Below are 18,002 nucleotides of genomic sequence, written 5' to 3'. Positions count from 1 at the left end.
CGCCTATTTTTTTCTGTCCTCCTCCTCCTCCTCCTCCTCCTCCTCCTCCTCCTCCTCCTCCTCCTCCTCCTCCTCCTCCTCCTCCTCCGTATTAACACTCCTGTATCTTACAACTTTCTCTCTCTCTCTCTCTCTCTCTCTCTCTCTCTCTCTCTCTCTCTCTCTCTCTCTCTCTCTCGTCCTCCGCCCCCCACCCCAGATCGCGCCGCCCACCACCACCCACGCCCAAAACTCTCAAGTCCACAGCTACGCCCACTCATAACTCGCCACGCCCACAGGGAGGGAGGGGGGGGAAGGGGGTGGGAAAGGGGAGGGAGTTGAGAGCTTGCCTTCCCCTCCTCGCCGCCGCCGCTACCACCACCACCACCACCACCACCACCACCACCACCACCACCACCACCACCACAGCCCAGCCATTCATATCCATTTTCTGTTACTCTTCACCGATACAACAACTTGCCAGCAAATATATTTTTCCCTTCGACTCCATATATATTTTTTACAACGTCTTGCCGAGTCTTCCTTCCAACCCATGAACTCTGTGAGGACAAGACAAGACACATGCAAGCCTCCAACACCGTCAGTAGGCCGCCCGTGTGTGTGTGTGTGTGTGTGTGTGTGTGTGTGTGTGTGTGTGTAAGCGTATAAGTGTGTGCAAGAGAGAGAGAGAGAGAGAGAGAGAGAGCGATGGGGGGCAGGAGGAAGAGAAAGTGAGAGGGGAGAGAGAGGAAGCGTGACAGTCTTCGTTGAACATTTCCTTCTCCACTTACTGTGACATTTCCTCCTCCTCCTCCTCCTCCTCCTCCTCCTCCTCCTCCTCCTCCTCCTCCTCCTCCTCCTCCTCCTCCTCCTCCTGACAGCCCAGCTCTCAGCCGCTTTATCCTGACATGACATTCCCTTCTTCCCAAGCCCTGCTTTTCAATGCGTTACTCCAGCCACTATTCAAACATTTCCTGGATCTTTTGAAGATGTTTTCCTGGACGCTTGTGTGTGTGTGTGTGTGTGTGTGTGTGTGTGTGTGAGAGAGAGAGAGAGAGATGTGCAAGTAGTGGGGCGGGGCGGGGCGGGGCAGCGACACTTGGGGTGCAGCACACCAGAACATCACACACGCGACGGTGTGACGCCGTCCATGGGAGCGGCGGGCGGCGGGCGGCAGGCGGCGCCCTCCCGCCACACCACACAGGCGGCCGCCCGGCTCCGGTGCATGACAAACAATAACACTATGGCCCCGCCACAGACAGAGCCACAGAAGACTTGCCACACAGACGCGGAGCCTCCCGCCAGCACCCGCTGCCTCTGTGCGCCACAGTGTTATTGTTGTCATGTGTCGCCCCGCAGCCGTGTGCCAATGTGTGTTCTGTGTGCAGGGAGAGGCGCCCGCACGCCCCTACCTCCAGGAGCCATCCCCCGGGCCCGTCCCGTCGCTGCCCCCAGACCACTGTCCCCCGTCCGTCAGGCCCCGCCCCGCTAAGGTAAGCCCTGTGCTCGTCTCTCCCTCCCTCACCGCCGCCGCCGCCGCCGCCGCCTCCGGCAACGCGGGACAAAGTGTGCAAGGGGAGGAGGGGGAAGATCTGTGAGTGGCTGCCCCCTCCCCACCCCTTGGTGGTGGCGGCAGTCGTGTCTCCCGAGTCTCGGCCGGAAGCCGGAACAAGTCGACACCTCGGACACTTCGTCGAGGGAAATTCCGAAGGTGTCTCTGCTATGGGGGGGCCGGGGTCGGGGGGCTTGCGCGGCAGCAGGATGAGGGCGCGCGGTCCCGGCAGGTGGCGGCGGTATTGACGTGTGGGGCCGTGACGGCGTGATGCAGCATTGTGGTGCAGAGCGGGGCGGGGCGGCACCACCACCACCACGCCCGGCCCCGCCCGGCCCCGCCCGGCCCCGCCCCGCCCCGCCAGGCCCCGTGCCTGGCTCCCGCGGCCACGCAGGGCTCAGCAGGCCACCCTGGACACTACAGCAGCCAGGCCCACCACCTACACAAAATGGCGGACATGTTGAAGCACTGAGGACACTTTTCCTTCCTTCCTTCCTTCCTTCCATTCTTTCTTGGCCCTCACCCCGCAGAGCACCGCGCCTTGCTGAGGCTGCCTCTACACACAGGGGATGCGGCACCACTTTGCTACCACACACACACACACACACACACACACACACACACACACACACACACACACACACACACACACACACACACACACACAGCATCGCGGCATTATTGACTCCGCTGATGGACTCTTCTCAGATCATGTGGTAACGATGCTTTATAGCCGCTTGTGGCGGTGGTGAGGGGGGAGGAGGGGTGCTAAGTGTGTGCGAGAAGGTGTATGTAGGTCTCCACGCCCACCATCACCCCTTACCCAGCCCTCCCCTGCTTCCCATCACCCCCACCCCACGCCCCCGCTCCCTTCCTTCCATCCTCGACAGATAATAATTATAGCGGGAAGCGAACGTTAATCTGAATTGGTCCCCGGGTTGTCAGTCGCGGCGGCGGCAGTAGAAGTGGCAGCAGTAGTAGTAGTAGTAGTAGTAGTAGTAGTAAATGTTGGTGTAGTAGTATCGTAGTGGTGGTAGTCGTGGTAGTCGTGGTTTTGTTGGTGGAACAAAAGATTCTGTACGCGTTTCTGTTTCCTTTAAGACTTGACATTCTCTCTCTCTCTCTCTCTCTCTCTCTCTCTCTCTCTCTCTCTCTCTCTCTCTCTCTCTCTCTCTCTCTCTCTCTCTCTCTCTCTCTCTCTCTCTCTCTCTCTCTCTCTCTCTCTCTCTCTAGCACTGGGAGGAAAAAAAATCTGGATACCTGAGCAACCATGTCCCAAAAGGTCTCCTCCTCCTCCTCCTCCTCCTCCTCCTCCTCCTCCTCCTCCTCCTCCTCCTCCTCCTCCTCCTCCTCCTTTCTGGGTCTGAGTTACTGGTCTTCCTCTTTATCACATGTTCAGCCGTGTTCCTCCTCCTCCTCCTCCTCCTCCTCCTCCTCCTTTTCATTTCATAGTCTTTGTTCTAATATTCATATATGTCAACTTTCTTTTATTTTCCAGACTTTTCTCATTCAGTCGCGCCTTTCTTCCTCCTCCTCCTCCTCCTCCTCCTCCTCCTCCTCCTCCTCCTCCTCCTCCTCCTCCTCGTCCCAACTCGTAATTTACTCCAGAGGTCCTGAGAGGAGATTTTTGCCTTTATTTTTACAGTTCCTGAGCTAATGTTGGCGGATTTTTCGGCCATTAATCGTAAGGATGATAAGGAGACGAAGTTTTAGAAGAGTTATTTATGAGAAGATGAGGGAGAAGACGGAGGAGGAGGAGGAGGAATTAAGGGAGGGATGGCGTGGATTGGTGAAGGACATGTCGAGAGAGAGAGAGAGACTATCAGGCCACTGGGAAAACGTGTCCTTGGCAGTAAGAAAAGATGGAAAGAAGGAAAAAAAAGGATCCTTCCAAAAACTATTAGATATCCTTTGCATTGGTTCGTGAAGAAGGAAAAGTGACGAAGAGGAGGAGGAGGAGAGAAGAAGAAGAAGATAATGATATATAGGAGGGAGAGGTCGGGAGGGAAAAAAAACTGCCGCCATGTTACATAAGAGGGAAAACTGGGAAACTAAACTTATATAGCCAAGAGAGAGAGAGAATGAAAAAATCTAATGACGTAACATAAGGGCCAAAATAAGGAAAACAACTCAAGAAATGGGGAAGACAGTGGTATGTGGAGAGAAGGAAAGGAGAAAGAGATTGAGAAGGGGGGAAAAGACCTAAGGGGAAAAATAGACTAACTAGAAGAAAAGGGGAAATATAGTGGTAGATAGAGGAGGCCAAGTGTTAACGATAAGGGGGAGAAGGGAGGGAAGTATCTTATCTTTGGCTAGCAGAGTACTGGAGATGCTACGAGGAGGAGGAGAGGGAGAGGAAGGAGGAGTGTTAAGGGGGACTGTAGCTTAGGATCGTGAGAGAGAGAGAGAGAGAGAGAGAGAGAGAGAGAGAGAGAGAGAGAGAGCTTAACGCCACATGGGAAACTCACCGGCCTGCTTATTAACACACACACACACACACACACACACACACACACACACACACACACACACACACACACACACACACACACACACACACACACAGCAGCCCATCTCGTGTGAATATTAACTCTACATCTTAGAGACTGCGAGGCTGGGAAGGGTCGGAGAGCTGGCCTAATGACATCCCTCCTCCTCCTCCTCCCTCGGTGGCCATCCAGAGAAGGAGGAGGAGGAGCAGGAAATTACAGTTCCGCTCTGGAGGATGAGGAGGAGAATGGGGGAGGAGGGAGGTTTGGAGGTAATTGACTGGACACTGTTCCCTCCCTCCTCCTCCTCCTCCTCCTCCTCCTCCTCCTCCTCCTCCTCCTCCTCGTGACAAGCCTAAGTTTTTGTAGTTCAGGAGACAAATTGAAGCTTGATTTTGGGTTTAAAGGTTGATCCGTGTTTCTGGAGTCTTTGGCCAGTGCGGGGTTGTGGAAGGCGGCGGCGGGAAGACGTGAAGTGTAGGGATGGGATGCTGCTGCTGCCTCTGAGCGGAGCGGGAAGAGGGCAGGGCAGAACGAGAAGATAATTTGAATCAATAGCTCACAGGATCGACATTTCAGTCTCGAAGGATCTGTGAGTGTGGCTGGAGAGAGAGAGAGAGAGAGAGAGAGAGAGAGAGCGAGAGCGAGAGCGAGAGCTGGAAGGGAGTCAAACGTTCTCTCTCTCTCTCTCTCTCTCTCTCTCTCTCTCTCTCTCTCTCTCTCTCTCTCTCTCTCTCTCTCTCTCTCTCTCTCTCTCTCTCTCTCTCTCTCTCTCTCTCTTGCACTTCCCAGATAGGCGTTTAGATGGCGTTACTGTGTGTGTGTGTGTGTGTGTGTGTGTGTGTGTGTGTGTGTGTGTGTGTGTGTGTGACGAGAATGAATGGAAGGAATTGGCCAAAATGTGCTATGACGCAGAGAGAGAGAGAGAGAGAGAGAGAGAGAGAGAGAGAGAGAGAGTGAGGTAACCAGTAGTGTAGGGGAGATGAGTGGGTGGAAGGAGGAGAGTTGGGGGTGGAACGTTTTAAGCTGACGCAGGTGGAGGAAACGTAGAGAGAAATGGAGGAGGAGAGGTATGAGGAGGGAGAAGTTTGGCTGATGCTCTTTGGTACCCCCCTGATCATCTCCTCCTCCTCCTCCTCCTCCTCCTCCTCCTCCTCCTCCTCCTCCTCCTCCTCCTCCTCCTGCACTGAGTCAAGGTTCTGCTGACGTACTGATGAAGGTAAAGAAGTCGAGGTGGATGGATGGATGGTGGAGGGTGGAGGGGGTGGAGCAGGTAGTGGTGGTGGTGGTGGGTGGCGTTCGGTGGCAGCGGATTATGTTCAAGCTGTAATAATGCAGTTGTAGTGAGGGCGAGGAGTGCCAGCGTGGCGTCACAGCAGTAAACACAGCAGTTGGCGGAGGCCCAGTCAAGTCTTCACGGTGACTCAGCCCTTTCCTCCCCTCCTGTCCCCTCCCTGGCCCTCCCCACCCTCCCCTCCCCTCAGATTTCCTCTCATCAAATTGGTCTCCCCGCTAAGTTTATAATGGAGCCATGATTCTCGCCTCCCGTGTGATAATGGTGATTTAATAAGCGTCAAGGGAAGACACTGAACAAGAGACCTCGTTCCTAATTGTCCCTGTCTTTTGTCTCTCACCCTTCACTCATCACAGTCTGTCTTGCTTTTTTTTTTCCCTTACGACACCAGATTTATATTCATGAAGGGTTTTGTTGTGGCACATTCTCGCTTTTTTCTTCTTGGTATCTACTACGGTACTTCTCTTTGTGTCAGCATGCACGTGTTGCTCTCAACTTGGCTCACAGGTCACCATTGTGTACCTCAGTCAGCCACAGGGACAGGAGACTCCCGCCTGACAAGTGCAAGAAATAGAAACTAGGTTGGAGAAGTGAAACGTTTTGCGTGTTTTTTGTTTGATGAAAAGATGCAGGTGTGGCGGGGACGGTCCTGCTTGGAGGGTTTCAGTATTCAGTAACTTTAAAGAATAGCAATAAGCATGATCGTGTTTCTCAAGATAGGATTATTACTGCAGGTGTTCAGTATAGGTATCCAAGAACATCAGGTATTTATAGCTGTAAAATAAGTTAATAATGCGCATCAACACCTTGCCATTTCAGAAAGACTAGTGAATAGAGGCAGTAGTCAATCCACTTAGAATTAGTTCATGCAAGGGGTCAAGTATACGCTATAGATGTAACAGGAAGCTTAAGAGTTCAGGTTAATATTTAAGAATGCTTTAATATAAGTAGATAAGCAGTAGGTCAGCACAAGTTAACAAATATTAGCAGCCATCACAGACCTGCATGACCACCACAACATCAAGCACACAGACTAATAATTCATCAAGAGGAAATAAAAACAAGAGATGACAAACAGTGACAGGTGTTACTGGCCACACAGCAACACACCAAGCCAGCAACATTCCCTCCTGGTAACTAATCAACATGAAGTAAGACTATTTTCCAGCCACTCAGAAACACACCACCAGGTAACCCATTCAAATAACAATGTCAACATGCAGCAATAAACACAGCAAGCCAGACACTCATGTACCAGGTAACATTATGAAGACTTAACCCCTTCAGTACCAAGATGTGTTTCCATATTCATTCTGCTTACTATTTGGCTATTTGGTGATTTTATACAGCTTCAGAAACTTAATGGGGGGGGTGAAGATAGTGAAGACTGTAGCCATTAACCTTCTGTCCTCTATAGACCCTTCCTAATGTCAATAAAATGGTCAAATTGCACACAAAATCACAAGGTAAAAATGTGACCTAATGTTGAAGGGGTTAAGAACATTTTCCAGCCAGTCAGAAACACACCACCAGGTAACCCCTTCATCAAACAACAACAATAACAACATGCAACAACAACATAGCCATGAGCAGATAGTACAGGCCAATTATAAACACCTCAAGGTAGACAGGTGCACCAGGTAACATGAAGCCCATTAAGAGTATTTCCAGCCAGCCAGAAACACATCACCAAGTAACCTATGCATCAGGCAACACTAACAACAGGACCATTAGCAGATAAAATACCTGAGACCAGACACAAAAATGCACTGGGTAACTTATTTTCAAGCCCCTTAAGAGCATTTTCCAGCCAGCCAGAAACACCACCAGGTAACACACCCATCAAATAACAATAACATGCAACACCAGCAGAACCATTGGTGTTGCATACAAGACAAACATTCCCACACAGCAGACAGGTGAGCAGGTAGTAGTGTCTCAGCATCATTAGTGTCAGGTGTAGCAGGAGGCACAGGTGCGGCAGGTAGAGTAAGGAATCAGCACTAGGCTCAGCAGTAGTCAGCAGGCAGTGAGTGAGCGTCTGTGTTGCAGGCATGAAGGAGCCCCCGAGCAGTAGCAGCACCAGCAGCGGCTCATCCCGTCCTCCCCTTCTTCAGGAACCTCGCGGCTTTGGCATGAACGTGTCCCCCTTCAGTAGGTGGCCCCCTCCCACTCCTCCCCCTTCCCCTCCCCCACTCCCCTTCACATCCACTGCCCCCTCACTCCAGCTCATTGTCACTTTATTATTGCTTTCATCATTACTATCATGATTTATTACTTTTATTATTATTATTATTATTATTATTGATACTTTCCGATTTGGGCAAAATTTGGTTTGGTTTTCTAGAGACATGCTTGCGTAGTTTGTTTGTTTATGCAATTGTGATTTAGTGACACCTTTTATTATTATTATTATTATTATTATTATTATTATTATTATTATTATTATTACTACTATTATTACAGATTTTATTGTTTTTAAGGGTAATGGTTTCCAAAATGAAAGTTTGGTGAAGTTTTGAGTTTGGTCACTGAGAGGTTTAGTTGTGAGTCAGCAGTAGTGCATGTGTTGCCTTTGTTATCCTGTACTTTTGTATGAGCTGCCCCTTTCTTTGTTTTGTTTATTTATTATTAAATCTTCTGTCACTTTCCCCCCGTCCATAAAACTTCTATCAGTATACTTTTATTGTTTTTTTGTTTTGTTTTTAGACCATATTCTCCATGAACATTACCTTATTATAATTTGGTGATCTTTTTCAAGTAGTGAAGTCCTTATTGTCCTTTGGTTTGTGATAACTTCCTTTAGTCTTGTTTCACTTAAGTTTGTGATAGAATAGATCCTCAGCTCTTGTTACCTTGATGAAGCTGATCAAAATTTCTCTTATTAGTTCATTGACCACACTATTATTGCACCACTCACCTGTCTCCCAATGACATGTCCCGCCGTGTTCCTCGCAGGAGGTGGAATGAATGGACAGATGGGCGGCGGCCCTCGCGGCGGCGGCGGCCTCTTCAACAGTCCCATGCCCGACAGGTAGGCCCAGAGAACGCAGACAGGTACACGTCACACTCCAAGGCACACACACCCCCACACCAGCACAAACATTGGACACATGCACACATATGTGACACACACAAATCCCTGCAGGTTTGGCATCAATAATGGTATGAGTAATGGTGGCATCCGTAGTGGCGGTCTGATGGGCAGCGGCCAGGGGCAGGGCGGACCCTTCATGGGAGGCGCCGGCGGTCCAGGAGGAGCTTCCCTGTCTGCCATGGGTCAGCCGCAGCCGGGTCTGCCGCAGCAGGGGGCCGTGCTGATGGTGTATGGACTCAACAAGGACAAGATGAATGCAGACCGCATCTTCAATCTTCTGTGTCTCTATGGCAACATTGTCAGGGTGAGTAATGCAGTGAGCCCTGGCAACACTGTCCCCCTTGACGTGCACGCACCATAAATGTTCAGCGTGGTGTTGACAGCAGCAAGGTTGCAGTGTTGAGTCAGTGGTAGAATGTTGCAAATTTTCTTAAGCATCAGGCACGAGGAGAAAATTTAGAACACCTTCGAAGCAAGAATGTGCTGCCAGGGCCAGGTTATAAAATGACACGTGCAAGCTGTGTGTCATGGAAAAATACTTTGTTTTGAATACTAAAGGTGAACTCTTAACCCACTGACCTATTGCACCTTTCTGTATCAGTGTGCACAGAAAACCCTACACTACTCTGCTCTCATGTATACTGCTGTATGTCCACTAATATTTTACTGGCCTGGCAGGTGTTTGTGACCTATGCCAGGTGTGACTACTCAAGGAAATTTCCCAGGAAGGATCTTGTTAGCATTTGTAGTAATACATGATAAGCACCACCACACAAATTTGTATTTTACCACATTTAGAAATATTCTCAGAAATCAACACTGAATCCCTTGTGTGAATGGTGCCTGACATACAACTGTGGGAATTCAGCAATTTTATGTAATGGATGAGTTGGCAAGCCTGCTAATGTTTGGTGTATTTCAGATCAAGTTCCTGAAGACAAAGGAAGGCTGTGCCATGGTCCAGATGGGCGATGCACTGGCTGTGGAGAGAGCCGTGGCCAACCTCAACAACACAACATTCTTTGGCTGCAAGATGCAACTTGGGTGTGTACAACAGTCTCTCTCTCTCTCTCTCTCTCTCTCTCTCTCTCTCTCTCTCTCTCTCTCTCTCTCTCTCTCTCTCTCTCTCTCTCTCTCTCTCTCTCTCTCTCTCTCTCTCTCTCTCTCTCTCTCTCTCTCTCTCTCTCATCTTGTATGTTCTGATCTTTTCATTGAATTAGAAGATAAAAAAATAAAATAAAAATGGATTGCTATATAAGTGTAACTTCCAGGTAACTTGTGTGTATGGAAGTGTTGATCAGTTACTGGCATTTTGTTAATATGTTAATACTGCATTACTAGAAACCTCTCAAAGCCAGTGATACATTTGATCACCCCAATGGAAGATGGTACTGAGAAATTGCACTAACTTGTCATTATGTAACGTGAGTGTGTGTGTGTGTTGCAGGTACTCGAAGCAAGCATTCCTGGCTGATGTACAGCAGCCCTATGACCTTCCTGATGGAACACCTTCCTTCAAGGACTACATGGGGAACAAGAACAATCGCTTCATCAACCCAGAGATGGCCTCCAAGAACAGGATACAGCCTCCCTCCAAGGTGTGTTCCTTGCCCTTGCCTCTTGGTGCTCCAGAACAAAGCACATCACTCTGATTTTTATTGAAGGCTTAATATTGCAATAACAGATGACTTCCTCCGGTATGTAAGATGCACGTGCACTCGGCAAGAAATTGGAAAAATAATTGAAAGTTTTTTTTTTTTTTTTTTTTTTTTTTTTTTTTTTTTTTTTTTTTTTTTTTTTTTTTGTGTGTGTGTGTGTGCACCTTACATGCCGAAAAACAAGGGACATTTTGAGGGTCATCTGTGTTGGTCACATAGCCTATCTTTTATAATTTGAAGCCTTGTTTAGTTGTTCTTGGCTTGAGAGTTAATTTATTCACAGCTTTAGTAGTTCCCAAACCATCTGTCTTGTTGTTTGTATTTAACCAAATTCTCTCATCTCCAGATTCTGCACTTCTTCAACACTCCTCCAGGACTGGATGAGGAAACACTGAAGCAGGTCTTCCTAGAGGGGGAAGTTGTAGAGCCTAAAAGCATCAAACTATTCCCCTCTAAGAGTGAGTGTAATGACCATTCTTTTTGTTGTGTCACTTAGAATGACTAGTTAATGACCGTAATATGTGGGTAGGAATTAGTCTTGCTACTGTCCACACACATGACTGAAATAGTCCAGCACTGGGACCGTGGCACACCAGTAATGTACATTTCTCCTTCACACAGCTGAGAGGAGTTCCAGCGGACTTCTGGAATTCAACAACATCTCAGAGGCTCTGGAGGCTCTGGTGGTGGGCAACCATGCTCCCATCCCCAACCCCAGTAAGTTTACTACATGGGCTGTACTGGACATTCTTGGTATCACATTCTGTTGCAGACATTTGATTACCGAACAGTGTTACTGATGCACATTGTTGGCCCCACAGACAGCAAGTTCCCATTCATCATGAAGCTGTGCTTCTCCTCCTCGAGACACATCCCCAACAAGATGGCCGAGTGAGTGTCGCGTTGGCACGGCGCCACACGGCCGGCTGCTGCCAGCGCCGAGCCGTGGCCTGCAGGGTACACCAGGGTTGTTGGCAGTCAGGCAGGGAGTAACAGGATTGTCTAAATCAAGCTATAGTTACTTATGGTCCACAGGCGCAGTAAGTATAGGGAGTCATACCGTCACAGTGAGTTGTTTGCACCCCAGAGTGCAGCGCTGCACCAGCTACAGCTGTGGCGACAACGGCTGCGGTGCTGCACTCTGGGATGCAGAGGCAGATGGCTGCCTCGCACAGGTTGAGGGATGCGCCCCGGGCCTGCGTCGCTCCCCTGCTGGGCCCCTCGGGGATCTGGACTGCCGGGAACGACCAGTTTGATTGGTGGCCGTGGGGGCTCTGCCTTGTGATTCCTACAGGTTGATCTGACTAGGAAGAATTGAACAAGTTTCAGCAATAAAGAGTTTGCAGTTAATTTAAAGTTTTCTTTTTGTTTTACAGAAGTATGTAATGTAAACAATTAAAATTTCATTATTAATTTTAATGACTAATATGCCAGCAGACGCTGGCTCATCCGGCCCGGGGCCGGCGTCCCTCCCCGAGGCGCCCGGCAGTGTAGGATAAGTGCAGTATAAACCCTCCCTGAGTTGGAAGCTTGGGCAGTCTCCCGCTGTCCGTCCTACGCTCTCTTTATATCACCGTTATCATTATTCTGAACACGTCACCTGAGGAGGCCTGGGGGCTCCAGTGAGGCCTGACCAGCGGCTTGGTGCCGCAGCGTGTTTAGAATCTGTCGGAGAAGTGTGAGTTGGTGTGCAGCTTGCTGGCTGCAGAGTATCCGTGTGAGAACTGGCTTCTTCCAGGCATTGGTGACTGATAACTGTGGAGCACGTGAGTGCCACACGACTAGGACTGGCTGGCTGTGCCCTCCTGCACCAGATCGGAGGGGCGGCACGGCCCTGAGCTGCCCTTGAGGCACTGCCCACTGGAGCCCCAGGCCCGTGTGCTCACTCAGTGGAATGTACAATACTGTTTATCAATATTGTGTTATGTTTATAAACCTATTCCATTATTAGGCACAATAATTACTTCTGAACTTACTGTATTATACTTATCAGTTCACTGTAATCTTTGATGGTCACTGAGTCTTCAGTGCTATGTTAAGTCTAGGTCACCAGTTAACTTATAACATGGATCTTACCTGATATTATGGCCGTGTGTGTTACTATCATGATGTAGCTAACTAGGTAACTGGTCTTTGTTGCAATAATGGTCAAGGGATCCACCATTCATTAGCCCGCCTGCGTCACTAAGGCTGGTCCTGTCTGTTCTGAAGGGAATGATGACAAGCTCTGTAGCACCTGCTTCTGGGGCTCAATAATGGCTGATCTTTTGACAGTAGTCTTACACTGATGATGACCCATGTAAGTTAGTAGGAGGCAATGTTAGTGGCAACAAGGATGAATTGTTGGTAAATGTAGTTGTAATTGATCAAGCTTTGGCCAGAGGGCAGGTGAATCAACAAGCGCTACAGTTTTGGCTTGTTTCACTGCCCATCTGTCAGGGCCTCAGTGTTTTAGATTAGCATTTTAATGCTTTTTCACTTTCTCTTCCTTTCTTAGTTTATTTTATCTTATTTTTAAGTAGACGGTAAAATGGTGTCGTTATACTTAGTTGACCTCTTGAGCTGGTGCCGCCAGCCGCTGCAGGACGTGACAAAAGCTCTGTCAGTCCCTGGTTATACTCCTGGTTTGTGCCACACTATTTGTTTTGCCGCTAACAGTAATTCAATAAAGTTTGAGTGACCAAATTAAAAACATGCAGACAAGAAGTTCAAGCAAAGCTATGAAGTGTTCAGTGCATATTCTTGCCAACGGGTAATTGTAGACTTTGATGAAACATTTGATTTAAGAATGAAATTCCTACTCTAATTCCTAGTCAGCAACACATGGTGTACTTAATTTAGGGCTTTAATGATGACAACAAATCTAAGTTTATCAAACATGACTCTCACTGCAAGCAGGAAACAATACATTACACACGACTTTTCTTGAACTTCCCATCTACAGACAAGGCTTTCACTGACACACCCCCACCCCACCCGCAGCCAGAGAAACTAGCCTACAGCAGACTACAGAGCCAGACACTGTGGCCCACAGCATGTATAAACAAACCCAGCTTATATATATCTATATATATAGGCCTTAATGGTGATTATTTAAGTTACTCAAGGCAGGGTTGAGTTAAGAAATAAATTTTCTTACATTTTTATGTATATAGAACACCCAAAACATTATTTTTCTGGTACTATGTTGTAAATAATTTTTCAAAGCGGCTTACATCTTAAATGAAAGCAGTGAATGATTGAAGCGTGCTCTTTCAATATTCACTGAGTTTCCTAGTGAGCGCTAATCTTTTGTGGCGTCAAGTGTCATGTTGCCTCACGACTGTCCTGCGTGTGGCGCCGGGCCCGAGCCCCTCCCGCACTGAGGCGCGCTGCTCTGCCGTGGTGGCCGAGAGTGAACTTGTGTTTTCAGTAATTGTAACTTAATGAAGTGGCTTCTTGGGCCACAGCTTAAGCTCTTGGTAAGTATTTAGATGCCTAGTTGAAGAGAACGATTGTTATTAGAAGTAATTGGGAGCTTTAACCTTTTCACAGTGACTTGCTGCCACAGTTGTTGAAAGAATGTAGTTTAACTTGGGGTTTGTTTTAGCGCGAGGAGCGTGCCGTCAGGGCCTCGGGGCTCGGAGACTCGGTGCTTATTTGGAATGTCTCAATTTAGAACCGTTCACTCCTTGTTCCCCGTCCTCAGTTTTAAATCCAACGACATTGACTCGTTCATCGCAGAAAGATCTAATGCAGACTGTGATTATGAGATATTTGAGATTGATTGTTTTCCAAATGTTACGTCCATTCGTTGACACGTAGGAACAGAGAACAGTACAAGCTACACCACATGAAAATACTTAACAGAAACAGAGAAACTCCTGAACAGTCATACTACATGCAATTCTGGAAGACAGAGAGGCCAAGGGTGACATTGTTCAAACACTCACCACAGACAGGAATGAAAATTAACAAGCTTTTTTTTTTCTATTTTACGTTTTGTTTCTTTGTTTTGCTAAAATACTAGCTTCATGAGGTATTTAATTTATTAATTCAAGTTCAAAGCCAACTTGGTACAAAGCACGATTGTACTAAGGTAAAGCAAGCCTGCCAAATGTGTAGACTCCCGAGGGCTGCTCGCCCCCCCTCACGGCCAGCCCCGCCGGCCCCAGCGGCCCGCCGAGGACCCGCCCCGGCGGGCACCGCAGAGTGATCTGTAAATATTTGAACGATAAAGTAAGGCCCGCCATTGTGGCCTCCAGCGGTGGCGGCAGCCAGGCGGCCTCGGGCCGCAGCAGCCGTGGCCGGCCGGGGCGAGGGCGGGGCTGCGGGCGGCTGCCGCTGGCGTCAGGGAGCGGGGGGCGGGCGGTGCCTCTCTCCTCCGTGCCAAGCGTGGTGTGTCTGGGCCGTGAGTGAGTGCTGTGTAAGCCACGTCCACCTTGGGCTAGGGTCCCCGCGAGGGCCCCAGGGAGCGCGCCCTCGGCCCTCTGCCCCGCCCGGCGGCCCTCGGCCCCAGACTCCGCTCACAAGCAATACGACCTAACCTCAGGTCCCCCGGCGGCTCCCTGGGGCCGTCCGGACCGCTAGGCTGTCTAAGTGGTTTTATCTCTGATGATAAGTCGTTGAAATGTCGTTGCAAGATGTGCTTAAGTAGAGAATGTTTATTACTCTTCTTGAAATCGTCCCAATAGAGTGAATCACTTGATGCATATCATAGCACTAAGGTTTACTGCGCCAGCGGGCCAGTGCCGCGGGGCCGCGCCCGCCGGCCGCCCGCGACGCCGCGCCCCATGCCGCGTGATGTTCCGTCCGAGGGCGGCAGTGACAGTCTCAACTTCTGCGCCGGCCTGCCTGTGAGGCTGGGCGGCGCGGACACTGAGGCAGAGTGGTGGGCGGCGCGGGGCGCGGCGTCGGGCCGGCCCGCGGCCCGTCCACGGCCGGCGGCGGCCGCGGCGTGGCCTTGAACCCTCACCATCCCTTATTCCAGGATTGCGGAGTTATTTTAAAAGCATAACAAACATGATATTATTATTTCCCTTAATCCATATGTTGTTTGTAAGAATTTTAAGGAATAAAATGAATAATACTTTAGTATAAAAGAGATGATGGAGACTTTGATTTTCATGTGGTGTCCTGCACAGCTGGTCTTCGGGGGGGAAGGGGTACGCTTGTATTCTGCTCAACAAAAAAACTATTTGCTGACTACTAAATGGTGGATGATGTCACCAGGGGCGTCGTTAGGCGAGGGCCAGGAGGCTAAAGCTCCGGGTCTCGGCAACAAACAAACAAACAACACATTTTAAATAAGTAGCGTATTGATATTCGAGAAACATTGAAACTTTGCCTCGGGCATGTGTATCTTCATTTCGATCCGTGTGTGTAAACATAAGCCCTAATGTCTTCACATTCTAGCAACGCCCCTGGTTGTCACCACCTTGTGTGCACACTGGAAGCCTTGAGATGTGGACCTGCTGAGGGATTAGTGGCAGCTGCAGTACTGGGGGAGCCAACCCCTCACTTTGGAATGCCCTATTGACCACCAAGATGTTGGGACTGACACACACACACACACACACACACCAGCACCAGCAGCAACATCATCAGCAGCAGCCACGGTGATGTACACACAGGTGGTCAGTGTAGTGCTGGCTGGAACATTACAAGCAAATCCAGCATGAGACAGCAGGTGGTCCGGGAAGGTGTCAAGTGTCAGGCTGCTGTTGTTTTACTGAGTATTGAGTGGCGAGCCCTTAACTGTGCGCCATCCCAGACACCCTGCTGTGGCCTGCATGGGGACCAGCATCATACCTCACTGAGGAAGTATACGAGTGACATAGAAGCTGCCCCCTCTCTCTCTCTCTCTCTCTCTCTCTCTCTCTCTCTCTCTCTCTCTCTCTCTCTCTCTCTCTCTCTCTTAAGCAGGTGGTGTGAATGACAGTGACATGGTGTCCATCCTAATTCTGGCCAAGGTGGCGTCAGAGGAGTGGCGAAGCAGTCTCCAGTCTCCAGGTGAGCAGCGGCAAGACCGGATCACAGTCTCGGGACAAGACCCATGGACGGCTGGTGTGGCGGTGCTACAGTGTCTCAAACGTCAAGGACTGCCATACATTACTGACAGGCTTCCTAGCATCTTGCAGCTTTCCCAATAAAGTTTTTATTTATTTTTTATTTTTTTTTCCTGGTAGTAATTATGGTACAAAAGCATTAAGTGGTCATTCTTTACCATCAAAACTAATATGTCACGCTGCCCAACACGACCGTTCACTTTCATGTCTTGTGTTCATCCTGTAATGTTTGATTGCAAAGAAAGTTAAAAAGTTGACAAATTTAGAACAACTGTTTTTGTTCTAAGAATAGGTTTGCAATGTACGAATTAAAAAATGCTAATAAGAAATTGCATATAGATCACTAGTCTATAATGACGTTTTTTATCATGATTTGTTATAGTGTTGTTACTGCCAATGACGCGCCACCTCCATACACAGTGGTTCACCTGGCCGAGAACGACACGTAAGACGTAATTATCGTAGGTGTGATGAGGAAATAAAGCCACGCCTTAACCACACCCCATCGTCTCATCTCTCGTGTCTACGTTTCTCCCACGCCCTCCCTGTCACCATTTAAGTTCCCATTTCTCTCTCTCTCTCTCTCTCTCTCTCTCTCTCTCTCTCTCTCTCTCTCTCTCTCTCTCTCTCTCTCTCTCTCAACAAAAGAAAACCTGGATACCAAAAAGTTTTATTTATATAGAAATACAAGAGACTGTGATAATATAACAAATGGTATCTCATTATTTACTTATTCTTTTATTTACCTAATATATCCGGAAGTGCAATCATTGGGTGTGTAAGGAGCGGAGGTGGCCAGACTCTAGTCATAACATTGTCAAGCCACACCGTAAGACAACGCCAAGCTGCACCGAAGTGACGGATTGTGTGTCTAACCTTCGTCACTAGAGCATAGTTGAAGTTATAAGAGTTTTTTAGGGTATTTTTAAGGTTCTAGTGAGTCAGTGACAGATTAATAATATTTCTGGATTATAAACAGAAGAAACACACTTGAGAACCCGGCTAGTCATTATTGTGGCCTCGAAAACACTCGTGGTGAGAGAGCAGAGCTTTTTCAATGGTATTTTTTTTTTTTTTTTTTTTTTTTTTTTAGATTCTAGTGACAAATTAACATTCTGTATTATTAACAGGAGACACTCTTGGGAATCCGATTATCCGGCTAGTGATTTCTGTGGCCTTGGAGAACAGTGTTGTTGAGAGAGCAAAGCGTTTGTAAGGATGTTTTTAGGGTTCTAGTGACATTAACAACATTTCTGCATTATTAGTAGGAGAAACATTCTTGGGAACCCGGTTAGTCATCTACGTGGCCTTGGAAAACAGTCGTAGTGAGAGAGCACAGCGTTTCAGAGAGAGAGAGAAGAGTACTGTTACGTTGAGTGCCCCCACCCCCAACAATCCCTCACACACTTGCATTTCTTATTTCTTCCTCGTATCACTAGCTCTATGCATTTCTGGCGGACAACAGCAGGAAACACTGAAAATTGAAGGAAATGTTGACGAGTTAACTCGGGGATTGACGAGGGTGGGTGGGGTGGTGTCTGGGTCCGGGTCATGGTGGGCCCCGGATGGTTTGAACGGGGGTATACATAACCATCGCCTTATTTAACACAGTAATGGCTATTTATCTACTTTGGTGGTTGATTCTGGCTTTGCTTCACTCTCTGGGTCTAGGAGCACAGGGGGAGGTTAAAGGCAAACATTGGTGGACTGACCTGTGGGTAAGGTACGGCTGACGTGCTTCTGTGGCCCAATATTTACGTACGTAATTCATTTTAAAAATCGCCACAAGAAAACAGCCTCCCAGACTGGTATACACTACACTTTTAAAAGCAACAAATAATTTAACTAATAGCCAAAATATAATATCCTTACCGGGTGGTTTATTT

The 18,002-nt window shown here is 48.5% G+C and overlaps 1 protein-coding gene across 13 annotated transcripts in view; it reads left to right on the top strand.

Annotated features, from left to right (window-relative positions):
- LOC123510633 (heterogeneous nuclear ribonucleoprotein L-like) overlaps positions 1-15,155 on the top strand; it is a 212,584-nt gene extending 197,429 nt beyond the window's left edge. For 6 of the 13 annotated variants that reach the window (XM_045265930.1, XM_045265936.1, XM_045265938.1 and 3 more), the window contains 8 exons: positions 7,367-7,468; positions 8,273-8,348; positions 8,463-8,715; positions 9,334-9,455; positions 9,859-10,009; positions 10,416-10,533; positions 10,691-10,786; positions 10,882-15,155. In XM_045265930.1, the coding sequence (XP_045121865.1) occupies positions 7,367-7,468; positions 8,273-8,348; positions 8,463-8,715; positions 9,334-9,455; positions 9,859-10,009; positions 10,416-10,533; positions 10,691-10,786; positions 10,882-10,964 (1,001 nt within the window). In that variant the 3' untranslated portion in view covers positions 10,965-15,155. The remainder of the gene's footprint in view (positions 1-7,366; positions 7,469-8,272; positions 8,349-8,462; positions 8,716-9,333; positions 9,456-9,858; positions 10,010-10,415; positions 10,534-10,690; positions 10,787-10,881) is intronic. The other 7 variants (XM_045265931.1, XM_045265932.1, XM_045265933.1 and 4 more) reach the window with 7 other exon arrangements.
- Positions 15,156-18,002: the final 2,847 nt, after the last annotated feature.

The sequence above is a fragment of the Portunus trituberculatus genome, chromosome 29 (genome assembly GCF_017591435.1).
Source record: "Portunus trituberculatus isolate SZX2019 chromosome 29, ASM1759143v1, whole genome shotgun sequence".
NCBI lineage: Eukaryota > Metazoa > Arthropoda > Malacostraca > Decapoda > Portunidae > Portunus > Portunus trituberculatus.
The sequence above is the reverse complement of the archived record's forward strand: the minus strand, read 5'-3'. Positions and strand labels throughout refer to the sequence as shown.